The following is a 20,807-nucleotide window of genomic DNA, read 5'->3' as shown; positions in this document are numbered from 1 at the left end:
GGTTTTTTTAAATAAAACCCAAAAAAACCCATCTAAAGCTGGTTTTTTTTAAAAGAAATGTGGGTTTTTTGTTTTTTTTTAGGGAAAATGTGGGGTGCTTGTAGCATATTGTAGCGTAAGTATATGGCCAAAACACAAAAATTGTCTTGGGGTAAAAAAAGCTAGAAATTCGGCATTTTCTGAAGAAAAGTGTAAAAGATGACAAAACCCAAGAATGGTGAAGTTTCAGATTTTTTAGTTTCCGTGATTACCAACAGTTAGGGCAAAGTTGCTTCTCGAGTGATAAAATCTATTGTTCGTTTGTTAGTTTTCAATTACTACATTTTTTTTTTTTTTTGCATTTTACTTTATTGTATTTCATTTTGTTATGCAAAACTACTGTAGAACCTCAAGTAGTTTAAATCCCTTTTTACTGAATTCAAGCTTAATCAAGACATTTCTTTGAATTTTATTTTGCCTGTTTTTCTATTTCTGTGTACAGAATAAGAAATATTAAACTTCTTCGAAAGATAATGAAAATACTGTAGATCCTATTTTGTTTTCTGTCCGACCATTTAAAACCTGTTAATTTCTAAAGAATATACTTTGTTTATTCAAGATTTGTGACGTGTAGGTTTGCAGAAAATAATTCGCATGAAAGCCTTTTAGCTAGAGTAAAGAGTAGTTTCCTCTGTACAATCTACAAATATTGAGAAAATCAGACATGATAGGACTTAGTCAAGATAATTTGAGTTATTTATAGACCAGTTAAAGAAAAAAGTTAAATATATTTATTTAAAATCTTTGAAGTATTTTTTTAATGCCGTTAAGAAATACTATTATTAAAGTTAAAAATTCATTTTTTATGTCCATTGTCTGTGGTGAAGAACAAATAAAAAAGAAGTTTAAATTGTGAAAGTATATAAATTAATTAATTTTTTAAAAACTTCTCAGGAAATTAAAAAAAAAACCCAAAAGTGGGCTAAATAATAGGTTTTTTTTAAATGGGTTTTTTCAAAAAAACCCATTGGGTCCAACCCAATTGGGTCCATTCTGGCCAACCCTGCCTGTAGAACTACATAACATTTTAATGCTCTGCTGTCAAGTAAAAAAGTTTAACACATTTCAAAATTACTTAGCAATTATGAATGATAGATTAAAAAAAAACATACAAATTTAAGATATCAAAGAGAATTGGTATGCGACATTGGCGTGAAGTGGCCCAAATAGTTTTAAAATGTGCTGTAAAAAGGTCATATAAAGGCTCTATTTTTTTATCTGCTGGAAGAGTGGGAACCCTGCTTTAAATTAACATGATGTTTGTTCTTTTAAAGTAAATTTTGTCACAAGTACATAAAATTTAAAAAGCTTGGTTCTTTGTACTGAAAAGTTAAAATGATCAAAAACTAGTCTGGTCTCAAAAATATAGAGATATTAATTCATGAATGTTATTTAATTTAATATTTTAAGGACTCTTCTGATATTAGATTGTTTAGGTTTGAGAATGATTGTTTGTAATTTCTCATTTATAAAAGTAAAGATAACTTATTTTGAAAGTGTTGATAGTGGTTTTTGTGGAAAGTAAGCTATATTTGTTAACAAATTTCCCCGGTTTGCTTAACGATTCCATTCTTTCAGAAGAAGCATCTCTCAGATCCTTATGAAATAAACCTTATGGATGAATTAACTTTGAAAGGTGTGACACAGTATTATGCATTTGTGCAAGAGAGGCAGAAAGTACATTGCTTAAACACATTGTTTTCAAAGGTAAGATATAAAATTGGAGGATTAAGAAGTTTTTTAAAATTTATATAGTCATTCTTTTATGCTCTTTTAAGATCAGAGCATTAGATGTTAAAAGTTTGAAATTTAAATGTCTGAAATCCTGTGTGTAAACCAAGCACAAAAGGATACTAAATGCAAATTATACTGAAAAGCAGCAGAATCCATTCTCACTTGCATGTAAATTAATTTCCCCCCAGTCAAGAGGGTCAACTGATTCCCTGACCCCCCCCCCCCCCCGCCCCCCTAAATAAGAGGCCTGGATTTGAGATAGCTAGACATATTATGTACAATAAGACACTTTTTTTTCTAAGTATTAAAGGAAACTGGCCAAAATAATTTTTTTTTACGAAGTGTGGACTTAAACAGAAACCTGAATAAATCCCTGAATATTGTTAGCATTAATATTGTTACCTTTATTTTTAATTTTTATACTCGTATCATATTCTGCAATGAGTCATATTCTCAGGATTTGTATTTTGGCATGCCTACTCTAATTTATATGAATGCAGTTGCACCTGAGTTAATTCAAGCAAATACAATTCTTAAGTCATTACTTTTCACCAGCGAGTTTGGAATTGTAAAAGGTCATAAACACAAACTAACCTTTTAACAAAAAGGAAAGTTTAAAAAATCATAATCACAAAAATGAACCAGTTTTAAATAAGTGTGATTTAGGTACAAAAAAAAAAAAGAAACAAGTGATCGCCACTTTTGGCAGCTCTAACTTTATTATTTGGCAGCCATCTTCAGGGAAATAATCACCCACTGGCGATTGGCAACCTGTAATCTAGTTAAGAGTGCAGAATATTGTTTTAGAGCAAAGAAAGTTTCAGAGAGCCCATATAATAAAGCCAGTTGGGAGAAGGGAATTTATACAAAACTGCTATCTGCTTTCAACCGCTGAATACTTACTGGAAAGTATAAAATTATATTTATTGCAGGCAGATAATTGCATTTGAAAATGGAGTTAAACCTTTTTTCAAACTGTGATCATTACTTTCAAAAAATCAAGAGGTGAGCAGGAGAGTTAGTTTTACTTTATCATTGAGGAAGTTGCATTATTTTCATTTTATTGGTAGTATGTAAGAACTATATTTTACTGCATAATAGTAATGTGATATTTATATTTTCTAATTTTTCTTATTTTATCATACTTTGTGTTTTACATTGGGTTGTGTGCGTATTTTGGCGACTAGGTGTTATTTTGTGTCTAGTGATAAGTTAGGTGATTCGCCAATGGTTGACCACTCGAGCACTAATATGTACGAAACAGAAAGAAATAGTCGAATATTTTTAATCTGACTGCTAGAATTATTGAATAGCATCCCATTAAGTGTTCTCTTATAACTTATAGTTGTAACTAAAACTTTGATTAAAGGTTAGGACTGTACACTTACAAAGCCATCTAAAAATTTTCAAGATAATCACTTTTCTTACTAGTGAGAATTGTCATAAGATAAAATGTTTAATCTTGCTTCTCAAGGTTAAATTTAATTCTTCAGGTTCATTTACCGATATATGCTGATCTTCCATGTTCTAAGTAAATAAAAAAATGCATTAATTTACTAATCACTTATGCTGGGATTGAGGGGTGGTCAACTACTGGTGGTCCAAAATGCTGTTACTGCTAGTAATTGACCAAAACGGTCAAGTAATGAACTTATGTTGGTCCTAAAGCTTTTTTTCCTAATCCAAAGTGATTACAAACATTTTTCAGCATAAGATAATACATAATACTATTTTTCAGAAAATATTTTTACCAGTAATTGACTAGCATGGTTAATTAATAAATGCTCTAGGTGAACCACTAAATGAATGCAGAAAATCAACATGACACTATAACTTATGACTAGTTTTCTCCCATAATAAAGGCATTAATTATTAGTAGGGAGAACTATCAGGCTCATCCAGAGAGTATATCAGTGAGTTTAGAAACTCTCTCAAAGCCCCGGCCTATGAAGAAGCTCTGCTTTGAATTGGAATATTGTGGATTGGAGAGTAAGAATATGGGCTTGGTGCTAAAACTGACATGCTGACAGACTGTATAACAACTATTAAATATTATGTATCTCTGTACATATATATACTATTAAATATTATATACAGGGTCATCCAAAATTATTTTTCCCTACATACAAAGCCCAACAGCCTATCCACTAAACCAATAGAACCAAAGTGAGATACGGTTATTTGAACAGATGTTCTCCACATTGTGGTTATTTTAAACAACTTAGTACTAACAGTTTCGGTTACAGTAAGCTAATTTCGAATTGCAACACCCCGACTTTTCTTTCGCAAACTGATCAGTGTATTGAAAAACCTCAAGTTGCATTGGAACAAGTGGCGTGCGACAAAACTACAAATATGAAAATTGTTTATCCTAGTTACAATGTAAAAGAACCGCATTGTGTAACTCGCACGTTAGACAGTAGTAGAAGTACTAACTACTAAACAGCTAAACGCAGCATGCAAAGCTTAAGGAAAAATCCTCGAAATGCAGAGTTGAAACCGCGTTTCTTCAGTTGGTGCTTAAATTTTCAAACGAACAACTTCAGATTGATTCAACGCCATTTCTGTCTCTCCTGTCACTGGTTGATTTGTGCAAGGAAAAGTGGACTTGACGAAAAATGTAAGATATTGCTTAGTTGGCATCATATTTTGGCGAAAAAATGCAAAGTGTTGCCAAATTTGGAGACTTTTTAAAAATTTAGGTTAGCTCTGGCAGAAATACGTGAAATACACCGCCGGCTCGGTCATTTCCAGCCGAGGACTGCAGTTTCGTGCTTATTAGCACTCATCAACCCAGCATAAGAAAGTGACTGAGCTGGAGAAGTTTAAAAGTATGTGAGAGTTAAGATAAATAAATACCTTTGTGCTGAATAGTAAAGTCAGAACAAACAACGTAAGTAGAAGCACAAATTTGTAAATTACAGCATTAGAACAAACAACGTAAGTAGAAGCACAAATTTGTAAATTACAGCAATTTACAAATTTGTGCTTCTACTTACGTTGTTTGTTCTGACTTTACTATGTGAGAGTTGTTGATTTTTTACTTCCTTTTTTAAAAAAGGAAGTATTGTATTCACAAAAAAATTTTCATTCAAAAATCTGCCTGAATTTCCATTTATCTCGCCCCCAAATGAATGTTGAGGTTTTTTTCGACCACACATGGATATATGCCTAGGAACCTGCCGACACCCAAAATATCCATTTTGACGACCCCTGAGTTAATTACAACTAATTTTCTCGTGATGTATGTGCATATCTGTCGCATAACTCAAGAATGGTGTGTCCTAGAAAGTTGAAATTTACTACATAGACTCCTAGTAGGGCCTAGTTGTGCACCTTTCCCTTTTGGTCGCATTCGGATGTTCCTAAGGGGGTCTTTTGCCCCTTTTTAGGGGGAAATCATTGTTAATTTCTATGTAAACTCAAGTGGTGTTATAATTTGTCGGACATTTGGCGATATATCGCCAGTGTTTTGGTCGCCAAGTTTTGTCACTAACTTGGCAATAAATTTATCAGATTTTTTAAAAATCTGGTTTCAATTTGGCCATTGTTAGTGATATTTCAAGAGTAAACAATTGAATCACATTAAAATTGCCAATAATGGGGAAATGACATTAAATTGGAATAAAAGGAAGTCATGTGATGCACACATCAACGCTTTTTATTTATTTTGTGGATTATTCGCGAAATTCACTTACCCATGGTTACCATGCCACCCTATTCTGCAGATACTTGGGAGTTTACTGTACTAACATTGACCCATAATATCAATGCATTATTGTTTATAGTAAGTTTTAATGTTTAAACATTATACTAGCGGTCTAGGATGGCTACATTGTCCGCCTGAGGCACTTTCCGCGTCTCGCATAACAATGATGTTATATGGCGTTTGCAATCTGTGGACTTGGCGAGAAATTCAAGATATATTAAATGGAACCATTTTTGGCGACTTAGTTTCGGCGCCAAATGTCTTGAAGTTTTCAACAACTTTTGAACCTGTTGGTGATCACTGCCTTGTAACCATCGTCAAAATCTATCACATCTGTGACGTCGTCCACCCAACAACCAATCGGATGAATTTAGGGGAACATAAGTACACACAAGCATGCATCTGGTCCGATTTTAAAAGTGTTTCAGTTTTTCTGTTTAAAAAGTGGTCAACTACTGGCAAGATCTCCTTTTTTAACTACTATTCAACATAATTTGAAAAATATTAACTAAAAGAGAAAAATGATTCGTAACTGTTGATCCTGATAGTTTTATAGACACATAGACAAGTTTTCAATTTTGTTCCGGTTTTTCCTGTGAAATTAAATAAAACTTGTAGACATTTCCATTAAGTATTCAACGACTGGCTCGCCCTCCTCTAGGTTAAATAAACATATTTATAGGATTGAAGGTAATTTTTAGACTCCAGGAAAACATGAAATTCATAAAGAACCTTATTTTGCAGAAATTTACTTTTCTCTGAAGAGTCTGGAACGGATTAACTGTGATCTACTAGGCTTGAGACTGTTCAATTCTTTGAAAGATTAGTATTCGTGTAAATGTTTTACCGATATCCATTTGCAAAAGCTGGCAACTATGCACATTTTTGATTGATGGTAACCAATAAAAATTTATAATATAAAATCTGAAAGTTTGGCAAAAGCAGCTTAAGTTCTCTTTTATTCAACTTTTCAATTGTATTTTATGTTAATTTTTCAACAGCAAGATATAAAGTGTTTCTTTTTGCATAGCTACAAATAAACCAATCTATAATTTTTTGCAACTCTACACAACGAGTGGAGCTTCTTGCAAAGAAAATTACTGAATTGGGATATTCATGCTATTACATCCATGCAAGAATGTCACAACAGCATCGTAATCGTGTCTTCCATGACTTCCGTGCTGGTCTATGTCGGAATTTAGTTTGTTCAGGTGAGTTATTGTTATGTATGATTGTCACTGAATTTTTTTTAACTAATAAAATTACTTGTAAATTGACTTGTTTATCAATGATTGTGTGCTGCATTTAAAACAGAGGTAATGAATATCATATTTTTAAAGAGCTTATTCCTGGCCATCAAATGTAAAAATTTTAGCAGAGCATTGTTGCCTACACAGGAAGTTATTGTTCTTTCATTCAGTGAAACTCTTAAATCTTTATCAGTGGCCTACAATCTCTTGAATTAGGATGGAAATGGTAGTAACATATTCCTAGATATGTCTATAAATCCTGGTGAAGCTTCAAACAGTTCATACTTCTGCTGAGCATGCAGATTTATTTAGAGGACAATCATTTCTTCAAATAAAAATCTTAACCCTCGGACAGTCCTGGGTCATGAGTAAGATGCGTGAACTTCTTCCCCCTTGAAATTTTTTCTTTTGTGTAACTTGCCGTGTAAATCACGAGCCCTACCTTCTATCAATACCTAGCTATCGCCTTGGACCGTTTGACAACTAACATTTAGCATCAGAAAAAGAAGTGCAAAATGTTTTTTAAACTTGCTCTTTAGGGCATGATAAGACATTACGTCATTTTGACTTATGTCTCCTAATGAGTGTTGGGATACTGACTTACTTTCTCTGTTCGATTTCAATGTCTGGTTTCCGTAAAAAAAAACCTAAATCTATTTTGCTTGACCAAATAAACGTCATTTTTCTTTTAACTCTTTTTTTTTCAACTTTAGCTTTCCTTCTCCTATTTGATCTTTCTAAATCTTTTTTCAGCTTCTGGTATCTCCTTCACTTTTTCATTTTCAGTTGTGCTATTTACTTTTGCACCATCTATAAAAACAAGGGGTTTTCCTGATCCTCATTACCTAAATTGACTATCGCTTTCCGCAGCAGGGAGAGGTAAGGATGTCTCGAAATGCCCGTTCTATCTATACATTTAATCTTCAGTTTACCAAATTTGTTTCTTGGGTTTTTTAATCGCAAAACAAGTTGTTATATGTTTTGAATAGACATTCTATCTTCAGGTGAAGAGTGCAGTGACTCAGCTTTCACAAATGAGTAAAAGGGCTGTGACTCTTACAGATTAATTAAAGCTACTCCTGCTGGCAAGGGCGCAGTTTGAGAACTCGAAAAAAATTAATCCACTGAATGCAAAAGCTATAAAACTATTGATGTAGTAGCAAATTTAATTATTTCCTTAAAATAATAAAAGTTTAAACGCTGCACCTCTGAGTGTAATTAACTGCTTGTATATATTTTGAAGTAAAAATGGTTTTCATATGATAAGAAATGCTCCTATAATCGGATGATCAGAGGATACCCCTGTCGGCCCACAACTCGCAGGAAAAAAGGCAATAAGATGGAACAAAAATAATTCCAGAGGCTTCAAACACCTAAAAGAAATTTTTCTTTAAAAAGAAAAAAAGGTTTGAGTCTTGTGTAAAGAAATTGGTTTTTATGTGCGTTTAGAAAATATATTAAGTGGATTTTCTGAAAGTGTAACTTAAAATCCAGAATATCTTAATGTATTTAGTATAGCCATTTTCAGGGAATAACAGTAAACGACGTGGAAAGCACTACGAGGTATGAAATGAACATAAAATTGGGTTATTATAACTAACTGGTTGAGGCTCTAAAATCGGAATGGGACTATTCGGCGCCGCCGTTTTGGCGCGGTCCATTTCAATACGACCTGTTCAAAAATCGAAATTGTCAACATGTAAATCTGCCAAACTTTGCTTCAAAATTCAAGATCTCTTTTGTTTTTTTAAGTTTTGTAAAAAGTTTTATGAAGTAATATTTTTAAAGGTGTATTTTGTTTTCTTTTTTATTATTAGTTGATAACATGTAAGTTTAAAAGCATCTTCATAATTTTTCGAAGTAGATAAGTTAGGAAACAGCATTGACATTTTTCTATGAAATGTAAATATAAAACTCATTCAATTTAAATTGATTTTTTTTTCGTTGCTGATCATTAATTTGTGCACTTAAATATCTTTTCTATAAAAAATTAAAAAATGTCAACTAATAAGATGAATTTTTTATATTTTTTATTGGAAAAAGTTAACATGTTGAGAAACTCACACGTAACCCTGTTCTCTACAAAGTTAAGTTGTGTAGTGTGCTTTAAATACAGGATAGACAAAAAAACTTTATTATGTAAAGATTATTATTATTTATTGCTTTTAAGTTTCATGAAGACTGATATAATGAACAAAAAATAGTTTAAATTTCTTTTTTAAATAAAAATAAAATATTTTGTGTCTTTTTAGTTCCTGTAACTGTTCTATAGCACTAAACTGTCGACTGACTATTTCGTAACAAAAAAAAAGGCAATAATAAAAAATAAGACTTTTTTTAAAAAAAGTAATATACAAAAAATTCATAAATTGATTGCAGAAAAATAATAGTGTTTAGAACTAACTTTAAAAAATGATTTTTTAGTCAATAAAAAAAATCAAACATTGCCCTAAATTTACCTTGATGTCCGTACATGGGTTTGTAATAGTTAAGTCGAGCTTTTTGGTTAGTTTGAAACGTGTTTTCACGTGAAGAAGACTTATGAAATTATTTCCAATAGCTGCTACAACAAAGAAGTAATCACCACAGAAACACAAAACGGCTCAGCATTGATTTTAAAAAAAAATCGACAGAGGTAGGACTGGTACTGGCATTATTTTCTAATTTTTCAAGATATTTTCTTTTATGTTATCGCAGTAAAACATACGTGGATCACACATACCCTCTTTTCCCCCGCTGTAAATTTTAAAATAAATTTTAACTAGCTTCTAGAGCGCTAAATTCACATTCTTCTTCCAGAAATCTTTTTTCTTCTTTGAACTAAAATTTCTGAAATTCATAAAGTTCAGAATGCAAAAATCTGGCGCTGAATCGGCCAGCGCCGAAACGGTCGCGCCGAATCGTAACAAACCCCTCTAAAATAATGAAATTTGTAAAACTCTCTTCTTGAATATGTTCAAAAAATTGCATTATAAGAGTTGTTTCATTAGTATTTAAAAAAAGTTCACTTATATTTTTGGATAAGTTGTCTTCCTTTGAAAGTATTTTTATTTTTTGACTTGAGATGAAAAATATCAGAAATAATAAGCAGTAAGTTATAGCCTTTAAGCCATTGTTACATTTTGTTTTATTTTAAAAAAGTTTGCTTTCTATTTAAAATGCACATTTGCTTTTTATAATTAAAGTATACAACTTCCAAGTTTTCTTTTCTTAGATCTTTTTACAAGAGGAATAGATATCCAGGCTGTGAATGTAGTGATAAACTTTGATTTCCCGAAAATGGCAGAAACATACTTACACCGCATTGGTCGATCTGGAAGATTTGGCCACCTGGGAATTGCTATAAATTTGATAACTTATGATGACAGGTTTAATCTGCATCGCATTGAACAAGAATTAGGGACAGAAATCAAACCAATTCCAAAAGTAAGTGATTTTTTATTTTGACTTATTTGAGTTGTAGCAATAAAAGATTATAAAGATTGAAATTTGCTTTAAAATTTATTAGAATTTAAGCGAATAATTTCCTTTTTTCGGGGGAGGGGTGTAACATTTAAGTGTTCTTTTTATTTGTAGTCGAATGGTACCATTATTTTTATTGTATAATAACTTTTTTAATGCTTATTTTGATGTTATGCTTTACCTTCTTGTGATTGTTTTTTCAAGTTCCAGTGTTGATTCTTTCAGTTTAAATCTAGTTTTTATTGAAATTATAATACAGCATTATTATTGAGCTTAAATTTTTTATTCATTTATTTTTTCTGGAGACAAATGCACCAACTTATTCCCATTTTAAATTTTGCATTATAACGATTTTTAGTCTAAAACGGGATTTCTCAACCAAAACCGCATGGGGAAAGGGCGCACAGGGGAAATAATTTTATTCAAATATATAAGTGTGTAAAATAGCTACAAATTCTGGCTATCTGAATATATTTTCTGTGAATGTTAATCCAGAGTCCAAGCTAAATTTATACATGATTTGTACTCTTTGCAGAGTTCGGAAAAAATGGGAGGGGGGGGGGTAATTCTTTCAAAAATTGGGAAGACAATAGTTTTTTTTTAATTCCCTAACTTTTAAATTGTCTCTGCACCTCTTACAGCGCTATAAGAATGGTTTTTAAAGGTAATTTTCTATTTTTTAACGGCATGATTTTACTCGTAAGAAAAGTAGAGATATGAAAACTTAAAATACGGCCCAAGTTTGATAGGCAACCTGGAATTGGATATTCCTGTAATTATCATTATGTATAAAAATTATTTTATTTGAAGGAAATGATAGGGTAGAAATTTGCAGTGACTAATTGTACTTAAAGGTTTTTTAACAAACATAGGGTTTAATGTTTCAAATGAAAGGTTTAGTTTCTGCTGAAAGTGACTCATGATTTGCTTTATTATTCAAACCTAATGGAGTGAATTAGTTTTGGGTAGGTTTAACAGATTGTCTCAATCAGTTATTTTAGAAAATTTTGGCTGTAATTTGTCAAATTTCACAGCAAGCTACATGCTTTGAAATATTGGAAACGTTCCAAGTTGATCTTGGTTTAAAAAAAACTAATTGGATAGGATTTTGTCTGCTCTCCGGAGGCGTCCCGAGCCAAAACTTTTTGGCTAGGCAAAATTCTCAATTTACTGAATTTTATTTACTGAATGATAAAATAAAAGCATGTTCACATCGTACATTTTTTAATCTAAAGAAAAATATTAGGCATCATAAAAACAATGTAATTTTTGAAAAAAGAATCAATATTGTCTGTCTAAATTTTGCCAACTCATCGACAAAATTTGTGTAATAAAAAGAATTTTGGAGGTCAGTGACTTCTCATTGGGACTCTCCAGTTTGCTCTGTCCAAATATGTTATTTTGTGTGTAGATTTTCCAACAATTCAAGAAATCTCTTTCCCAGAAATGTTTTTTCGACTCAATTTCCTTCTATTGACCTAACTCTAAAATGATTTGTTGGCAGATAAGATTAGTTCAAAAATTATCATGATTGAAGTACATTCTTGCTTGCTCTAAGCTCTTCGATAGAAATTACACAACTGCGAACTTCCAGACTTCATTCGGGAGACTCCAAGTTTTGATGCTTTCTCTTGAACTTTCTAATAAAATAAATATATCTAGAATTTTCAATCAAAACCAAATTTCTTAAAAAAGAATTCGTTTAGAATGTCAAGAAAAATACCTACGGTAAGGTAAACACACCAGTAGTGACCAATATTTCAGAGTGCTCCAATAGTGGCCCCTTCAAGGTTTATATTTGAAAAAATAGGATTAGATTTCCAAATGGATTCCAAACGTGCTTACCTTCTGCACTTTTGAATCCATTGGGAGACCTGGAGTCCTGTTTTTTCAAATATAAACCTTGAAGGGACTCCTACTGAAGCATAGGCCACGACTAGTATTTACCTTAGTGTGACTTGTTTGTCCAATCATTTTTTTAATGTGTTTTAATTCATTTTCCTTCATTTTAAAACTTATTTCCCAATAAAATGCATACCCTGTCACAACTTAGTAAATAAATGGTAATCAGTTTTGGAATTTCATGCCTTATTCTAACTGAATTTCAGGAAACTTTTTTTTTAATCCCTTTTATTAGAGTTTTGCCATTAAATTTATTCATACAAAGATTTCCTAATTTTAATCTTTCAATGTTAGCAACTCTGGAAATTGCTTCCTTTAAAGTATTTAATGGATACATTTGTTAAAGTTATTTTGAATGTTTCTTGTATTATAAATAAAGAAAAATGGAACTTTTTTTCCTGTTGTAGAAATGCAAATTTTGTTCTTAATATTTCATATAAATTGTGATTCTTTTAGAAATTTTTTCCCTTTAAATAATTTTCTGAACTTTTTCTTTAGGTCATTGACAAAAGTCTTTATGTATCGGAATTTCAATTTGATGAGACTGAAAACATCCACTAAATGCTCACGAAACGAATGTTAGGTATGTAAGCGTTTATTTTTTGAGCATTTTGCAGTATCTTCCCTTGCATAATGTTGAGATTTAGAAAGTTTCTGTAGCCAAAATGCATTTAAAAAAAGAAGCGTCCTTTATATGGGCCAGTGGTCATGCTAGTGGAGATGCTTCGAACTGCGGATAGAGGCCTAGTGGTGCCATGTGTTACAAAGAGTACTAAAAAGCCATTTCGTGGGGAAATTTTTGTTGCTAGCAATCTTTGATCGAGAAAAAGACATTGAAGGCTTCATTCGTTGCGGGAACCTATTGTGCTTTCTGCTCCTAATTTCCATCGCCAGATGAACCTAGCAAAGAAATCTTTGTTCATACATTCCTGCTGCAATTTGTCGGCTCCGAACATCTGGTGACAAATTTAATTTTTGTCTTTGTTTTCCTTCATCAAAGCATTCTTTAGTTTGACTTTCGCCCTGAATTCTACGTCCCAAGCAGCATGGAAAGAACATTGTTAGCAGAATGCCAATGACAAATTCCCCAGCTTGGCCACCCCCTTCTCTACCACCACGCTGGGTCCAGAGAATGTCCCCTCTTTAACAAGTGGCACCGGGATACAGATGATGTCTGACTCGGTGTAGGGAGTCTCCACTTTTGGTGGCTTGAATCCTAAGACCTCCCCATCAGATGACAAAACGAATCATGCTGCCGAGGGAGAAGTGGGAAATGTCAGAGTGCCACCCTGACCCCTAGAAAAAAAAAGCAGTTTTAAAAATGCTTTTTTTTAGAAATGCGGATCAATAAAAAAAAATGGGAGAATGATTAAGAAACATGAAAAAAACATTACCGAACAAAAATACTAGAGCTGTGTAAAATAAGTTTAATAAAATTAAGTTAATAATCAGGAACACTACACAGCCCTATTTTAAGCTGTAAGTGAACGATTGATACTCGTGAAAATTTTTGCAAAGGAATTGTCAGGCCTAAGTGGTGTCTTAGTTTTTGGCTACTAAGTACTGGTTTCATGAATGCACTTTTTCTTTAACATCATTGATAGAGGGAAGTTAACCATACTGTATTAATCTTAACATTGATCTGTTAGTATGAACAAAGAACCCCTCTGCATCTTCCTTTTTTTTACATTCTAAACATGAAGTTGATTAAACTTTCATAAAATAAATGAATAGTACTTTGCATTTAAATTAAAATAGATTTCTGGGTTTTTTCCACAAAATGAATAAAAAAGACAGCAGGAAACTTCATTTTATATGAAATAGTTTCGAAGTGATGAAGATCAAATAGAGAATTTCCTTTTCAAAAATATAATCAATTTTGAGAAAAAACATAATTTATTGCACATTTTATGTTATCTTTATAAACTATTGAAAATAACATCCCATTCTGTTTTCGGAAACTTCATCTACTGCCATCTTTCGAATGACCAAACATGGCGACTACTCGGAAAAATTTAAGATTATAAATAGATTTTTGAATTTGCTGCATAAAATTATAACTATCCTTCAACTAAAATTTAAACAAAATAGTTCTTTTGCACATTGGCGTCTAAGCCAGCGGTTCCCAACCTTTCTCCCTTGCGACCCCTTCCAAACTCCGAAAGAAGTTGCCGAACCCCTTGAGTACTAGGTAATAAGTAACAAGAAAAACCGCTCAAGCACACATACGTAGAAAATAAAATTTGGGAGATTTTTTTTAGTTTGCTGCTCCATAGTTTATAACAAAAATGAAAACATAATTGCAAAACAGAATTATAAATATTCCTATGAACTAAAATGATCGCTAAAAAAGTGCAAAACAAATTCACCAAAAAATAAACAGATTATTCTGTTTTGAGCTTCAAACAACTTTGAAGTAATTTTGAAAATTGGATGTTTCTGTAGAAAGAGGCTTGAAATTTGGCTGAAATTTTTCTGACACAAGGGTACATTTATCTGTATCACTAAATCAGAAGTCAATTAAAGAATGATCTTTAAAATACCTTTCAGTGAACTCTCAATTAACTAAACACTTTTTTTCCAGTAAAATAAGAAAGATTTCTAGGTTTAAGTCTTCTTGAAAAGGATTAAGAGCCTAGCTATTTGATAAGGATATACTGTGCCCATTAATCATTTGATGACTGAAGAATTTTCTTGAAATTATGCTATAGTAGTGGTACGCGCAAGTCTTTGCCCTTAGTAGAAAATTAAAATGTCATTTGGTTTGCCTGTATATTTACAAATAATGAATGATGAATTTCTTGAAATTGGCTATATTAATTTGTCGCCCATGTTACGGTTCCACATTATGATAATTTCGTATCTTAATCGTCCACGTTGTGATAGTTTCCTCAGTAAAATGTTCTTAGATTTTTTTTCATTTTCGAAAAATTGCTTCAAGGCGCACACCCTCATGCTACTAATTCTGTGCCGAATTTTGTGAAAATCAGCCGAACGGTTTAGGCGCTATGTGCGTCACAGAGAGACATTCCAACAGATACAGACAAACTGAGCTTTATTAATAAAGAAGTGTCTAGTAAAATGTGTCTATTAAAAAATAATAGAAGTGTATTTTTCAATATATGCATTTACTCAAATATTTTAAAGTTTATTTACTACTAAAGAAATTTTCTTCAAGTTTCATAAATTCCATATTTACATATAGTGTAAATTAAGTTGCACGGTTAAATTCAGTCTATTTTTTTTTTTACTGCGTAAACCTCACATTAAAAATTTTTCACCCAGGAAAATTTTCAAAAGTAATTAATTTTTCATACTTCCTGTGGTATTTTCGGGTTGCTAGCCATTCTTTATCTTTTTCAACAATAAAGCTCTAAGTAAATTGTAGTCTATGTACGGAGTGTGAAAATTATAACGAAGAACAGCGGGATCTCACTTCTACGCATTTTTGACTCGAGAAGAGCAATAGCTCATCGGATTTGAATGGTAAAGAAACTAAACATCAATATTTGAGACTCTTGGCATATGCTCCATGTAATGTTTTCATGCTAAGAGTGAGAAAGAGACATACATTAAAAGAAGCAAAATTTGCTTGAAATCGCTTGAACATGCGACTTCATCAGAAACAGGCATGTTAAAACTCTACCATTACAATTTTTTTCACGAACCCCCTGAAAACCTCTCCCAAACCACCGGTTGGGAACCGCTGGTCTAAACCAATGAGGAGAAAATAATATTCTGAAGGAAAGAATGTTGCATTTTTTTCAAGAAAATAATTAAGAGTTATACGAACAAAAGCCCTTTTTGCGTTATTTTAAATAGTTTGCATTGCAATCAAAATTTCTTTCTCAAATATTGTTTAACATCCAAAAATTGCAGCACATTTTGCTTTATTTGATTGCAGGTTGATGAAAAACTTGTTTCTTTAAAAACTTATGCACTTAAGCTTCTTGTCTACTTCCATCTTTATAAATGTCCAAATATGGCAGCTATGTTTTACACATAGCTGAAATGCCCGCTCAAGACACTATGTTCTTTGGTCGATCCCCCCCCCCCCTTCAGTGTTTATCCTCAGACTTATGCTTCCAAAGCACCAAATTGTCTTCTCTGTTGAGTTTGCATTATTCCTGCCTTCACGAATAGGGAAATTTCTTCACTTTTTAACTGAAATCAAAAAGTGTATATGCGGAGCATGAAAAATCAGAGTTTTCTTTACTAATAATAAAGCTGAAAGTCTCTCTGTCCAGAGGATGTCTGGATCTCTGACGCGCATAGCGCCTAGACCGTTTGGCTAGATTTTCATGAAATTTGGCACAAAGTTAGTTTGTAGCATGGGGGTGTGCATCTCGAAGTGATTTTTCGCAAATTCGATGTGGTTCTTTTTCTATTCCAATTTTAAGAACAAAATTATAAGATGGACGAGTAAATTACGAAATTATCATAATGTGGAACCGTAACATGGGCACAAGCCAATTGGCGAGAAAATTCACCATACATTATTTGTAAATATACAGGCAAACCAAAAGACCTTTTTAATTTTTCTGTTACGTGCAAAGCCGTGCGGGTACCACTAGTTTGGAATAAATCCGATTTCTAAAGTACACAAAAATATCAAATTGTGGTGAAAACAGTTGGTAGTTATTAAATATGCAATTTGTTAATTGGTAGGAAGGTACCATATGATTATGCTAATAAAAGTTTTCCAGGTTTCACATGTGCGTTAAATTGGTATTTAGATATATATTCGTAATTTAGATATAAAAATTTTGAAAATAAACTTTTCTTATTGGAAAATACTTATACTAGACTGTTTTAAGGCAACTCAAAATTGAAAAAAAAAAAAATAGAATCCTTTAATTTAAATATTTAATTAGCATATTTAAAACATAAATGTAACTTTTTTATTTTTAGCTCTATAAAATGAAACTCTTGTATTATCAATTATAGAAGTATCCAAATGTGTGTCCAGAATTGTAATGTCAAGTGCTAGGTTGCTCCCTATGAGCCAGTGTGCAGCAAAACATGGGATTGATAAAGACCATTTCAACTTGATATATTTCAGCTCTGAACTTAGTAGATTTTGGCAACGAAATGTTCTGTTCATAAATGAGGTATTCAGAGTTAGTGGATTAAATTGAAATATATTTGGTCCACTTTATTTCTGAATGCTTCATATAAGTTAATCTTTATATGAATCAAAGGTGGTTTCGGTAAAATATTAACAGTGCTTATCAATTACAATTTCGTAAAATTAAACTAAAATGAAGCATACATTTGTCATCCTAACTTTTTTCTAAACAAGCTTTCAGTTCCAATTTTAAGGTATAAAACCAAAGTTTAATATTTTCTCAAAACATGCAAAGAGCAGAAAGTTGGAGATGGCTTTTAATTCAAGAATATTAACATTTTTATAAAGTTGCTAATGTAGAGAAAAAGCATTTTTAAAAAATTGTGAAACTATTAAATTTAAAATAGTAATTAATGCTCAAGGAAAATTATTGCATTTATATCCAGTTGAGATATATTTATATATATTTTTTTGGGGGTAATCTTGAGATATTTCAATGAATGTGTGTATAGTTTTATAATTAGATATGTAATGTGTTTTTCATTTCTTAATAAATTTTATTTCTTTCAGACTTTTTTAAATCAGCTGTGAGACCTCTTTTGAAGAAACTCGTTTTTGTGGATGAGTGCTTGTGAATCATGTGGCATAGTCTGCCAGTATTTATTTTTATGCTATTTATTTATTGTGATTGAATATGAGGGCACACACAAGAGGTTTCAAAAGTATTCATTCTAGGAATCGACAAAACCTGTGCCTTGTTACAAATTATGTGTTACTTTTTTTTTAGAAAAATCAATCTTGTTTTATGTGGTGCCTAGCGAGAAAGCGTTTCATGAATGAAATTGTCGCTTTAATTTTCATTTGAAAAAAAAATCTTTTATCTGAAGTCGTCTCTTGCATTGTTACCCACGTCATGCTGCCAAGAAGAGTTATGTTCATAAGAATTTTCACAGCTGTGTAAATATGTACAGTGGGACTTTTGTGTTAATGGTGTCATGTCTTGTAAATATACACCCCAAGTTAAAGTTGATGACTTCTCATCAGCACTGTTTCACAATACACTATGTTAAAACATGTTTTGAAGAACAGTTGTTTTCTTCAAAGACTATGCTCATCTGAGAAGCTGGCCACTCTTTACTAGTCTTGCTGGCTGATTGTCCTGGAACATGTCATTGCCGAGCGTACCTATTTAAGAAAAAAATATATATAAGAACAGTGTAGATAAATTTTTATGTGGCACTTTCTGCTTTTCAGATGGGCATTGCTCTCATTTGTAGGTTTTCTACACCTATTTTTGTAAACTTAAAAAATTTCATCTGAATAGGTATTTCTCTGGATATCTTTTTCATCCCTTTTTAAAGGCAGCACTTTTTACTTGAAAAATGTTCACTTCATTTTATTCTGAAAATCTGAGGTTTTAAGTGAACATGACAAACAAATCAAAGAAGCATTTTTTCCTTCGCGTTTTCTATTTTCGTCCAGAGAAATATCTTTCAGTTTAGTGTAAATATTATATATATTCTATATTTAAAATGTGGCGAGGTGATCTTGAGTCCAATGCACCTAAAAAGGAGCGTAACAATAATGGATCATGTGAAAGGAGAGCTTGCGTGATGGCCAACTCAAATGGCAGAAACCCTAGGAACTCTCCATTCTTGAGACCAGGTGCCAATAGGTGTTTTACAACCTCTTAAAACAAACTTAATGCCACTAGTAACGAAATGGTGCACAAAGTTGTCTGCAAGTTTTACTTTCGACGGGATATGGAGCCAAAATCGCACAGGATGTGAGAAGCTCGACAGCCGAGAGGAATATTAAAAGTTGAATTTTTCCGCAGAATCTCTGCTTTTCTAAAACCTCAGATTTTCAGTGGATAGCAAAATAAAAAACAAATCCCAAGTTTGCAAACTTTTTGGCACTTTTTTTTTCTCCCAGTTGAAATTCACAAACTTGGCATTTGTCTTTTGATTTTAGTCCGAGTAAAACCCATTTGTGGAAGACAGTAGAATCCGTTCTAATGATAAATACTTGAAGCTTAAATTTAATTTCCTTAGTTTTTACTCTTAAAATTGCCTGTCTTGCATCATATGGTTGAGTTGGAGGAAAGCCACGGATGATCCCCTGTTGGCTTGCTCAGTGTTTTACTCGGATAGGGAGGAGTTTTCGTTGTGTGGCGAGTGGTATGAACGAAGTGGATCACAAAATTAATCAGAAAACTCTTGTTAAAAATAAACATTTGGCTTATGTTGAATTATTTCTCTGTATCCGAGACAGTTTGATCTAAACTTAAAAGTTTTCTGAAATAAAAAAATTCTGATTGGCTATGTGTTGTTCTTTTTTGAATGTATCACAACATTGTTTAACATTTTTGTGGAACCTGGAGCTGTGCATAAATATTGCATATATGCAAACTTATAGGTTGACAGGCTGGGTTTGCCAACCACAATACTGCCGTAGGTAGGTAACAAGCAGTAACTGCAAATTTTTCATTCTCTCCTCCTTCCCCCATTTTTGACATTGTATGTTAGTTTTGTTGAACTAGCTTGCTTGTTTTGTTTACACTGAAAAAGAAGCTTGAAAAAACTTTATTACCAACGATTCCTTATTGTTAGGATTGAATCCAAAGCATGTTTCTTTCAATTTCTCAATTCATTTCTTAAGATACTGCCATTTTACCTGCCCAACGCAGAAAAAATGTTGAAACATCTCAGTGAGTAGCACTTGTTCAAAGGCCTAAACATGGCTTCGGGAGTGTCTAACGGTCCAGTTGATGGATTAAGAATAGATTTAAACTTGGAAAGGATACCACGTAACGGATATTTCATTTTACAAGTTAATAAACCTCCAGAACACACACCCATTTCCTGATGTCATAAGACAGCTTAACATGCACGTTTAGAACTGAAATTTCCATCCCCCCCCCCCCCGGGAGCGATTCTCAAACTCTTTTGTAATGTTACATTAACACCTAGTCTGAAAATGCACCTTTCCTTGATTTCCGAAAAACTTTCAGAGAGGATGTGGTCATTTTCAATGAAAATATCAACACTGAAAAAAAAAAAGTGAATGCTCTCATGTACGTGCGTTAGAAGAAATACTTAAATGAATGGCTTTTTAGATATTTTCTTACTTCAAGTTAAAAGTAAGGCTGGGTAGGGTCAGGTGTGGTAGAAAAGGTCAAACAGCAATTTTACAATATTGGACAACAAAAATCTAGGGAATCAAATGCTTAGGATATGCAGATAAATATTCCTCGTGACATTTAAAGTGAAAAATCGCTGAAAAAAAAAATATACTGCTAAAGTTATAAACACGTTTTCTATGACTTATTTCACCTCAGTAGGCTGGGGTAAAATAGGTCATGCTTTATTAAAAGCTTTATTTTTCACTACTTATCTTATACATATAAAATCTGAGTATCTATCTATCTATGTCCAAGCTTCTTCTCCCGAACGACAGTGAACTGACCATCGAACCAGGTATCGATGGATTCATAATCCTCCCGTCTTCATGTTTGGCTATTTAACATAATCCTCCGATAATAATTAGCGGAGATATCAATTAAAAACTATTAATTATGACTCTTAGATTACAAAATCAAATCCCTATTTTTCGAAGGCTTTCCTCCATTCAAATTATTATT

The 20,807-nt window shown here is 32.3% G+C and overlaps 1 protein-coding gene across 4 annotated transcripts in view; it reads left to right on the top strand.

Moving 5' to 3' along the window:
* The window catches only part of LOC129224898 (ATP-dependent RNA helicase me31b-like), a 40,571-nt gene extending 21,085 nt beyond the window's left edge, over positions 1–19,486 (top strand). For 2 of the 4 annotated variants that reach the window (XM_054859451.1, XM_054859445.1), the window contains exons 8-12: positions 1,618–1,746; positions 6,513–6,693; positions 9,947–10,158; positions 12,595–12,679; positions 17,735–19,486. In XM_054859451.1, coding sequence (XP_054715426.1) covers positions 1,618–1,746; positions 6,513–6,693; positions 9,947–10,158; positions 12,595–12,657 — 585 coding nt within the window. In that variant the 3' untranslated portion in view covers positions 12,658–12,679; positions 17,735–19,486. The remainder of the gene's footprint in view (positions 1–1,617; positions 1,747–6,512; positions 6,694–9,946; positions 10,159–12,594; positions 12,680–17,734) is intronic. The other 2 variants (XM_054859465.1, XM_054859457.1) reach the window with 1 other exon arrangement.
* The last annotated feature ends 1,321 nt before the right edge of the window (positions 19,487–20,807 follow it).

Source organism: Uloborus diversus, chromosome 1 (genome assembly GCF_026930045.1).
Source record: "Uloborus diversus isolate 005 chromosome 1, Udiv.v.3.1, whole genome shotgun sequence".
NCBI classification, from domain to species: Eukaryota; Metazoa; Arthropoda; class Arachnida; order Araneae; family Uloboridae; genus Uloborus; species Uloborus diversus.
Note: the sequence above shows the minus strand (reverse complement) of the source record. Positions and strands in the feature narration are given on the sequence as shown.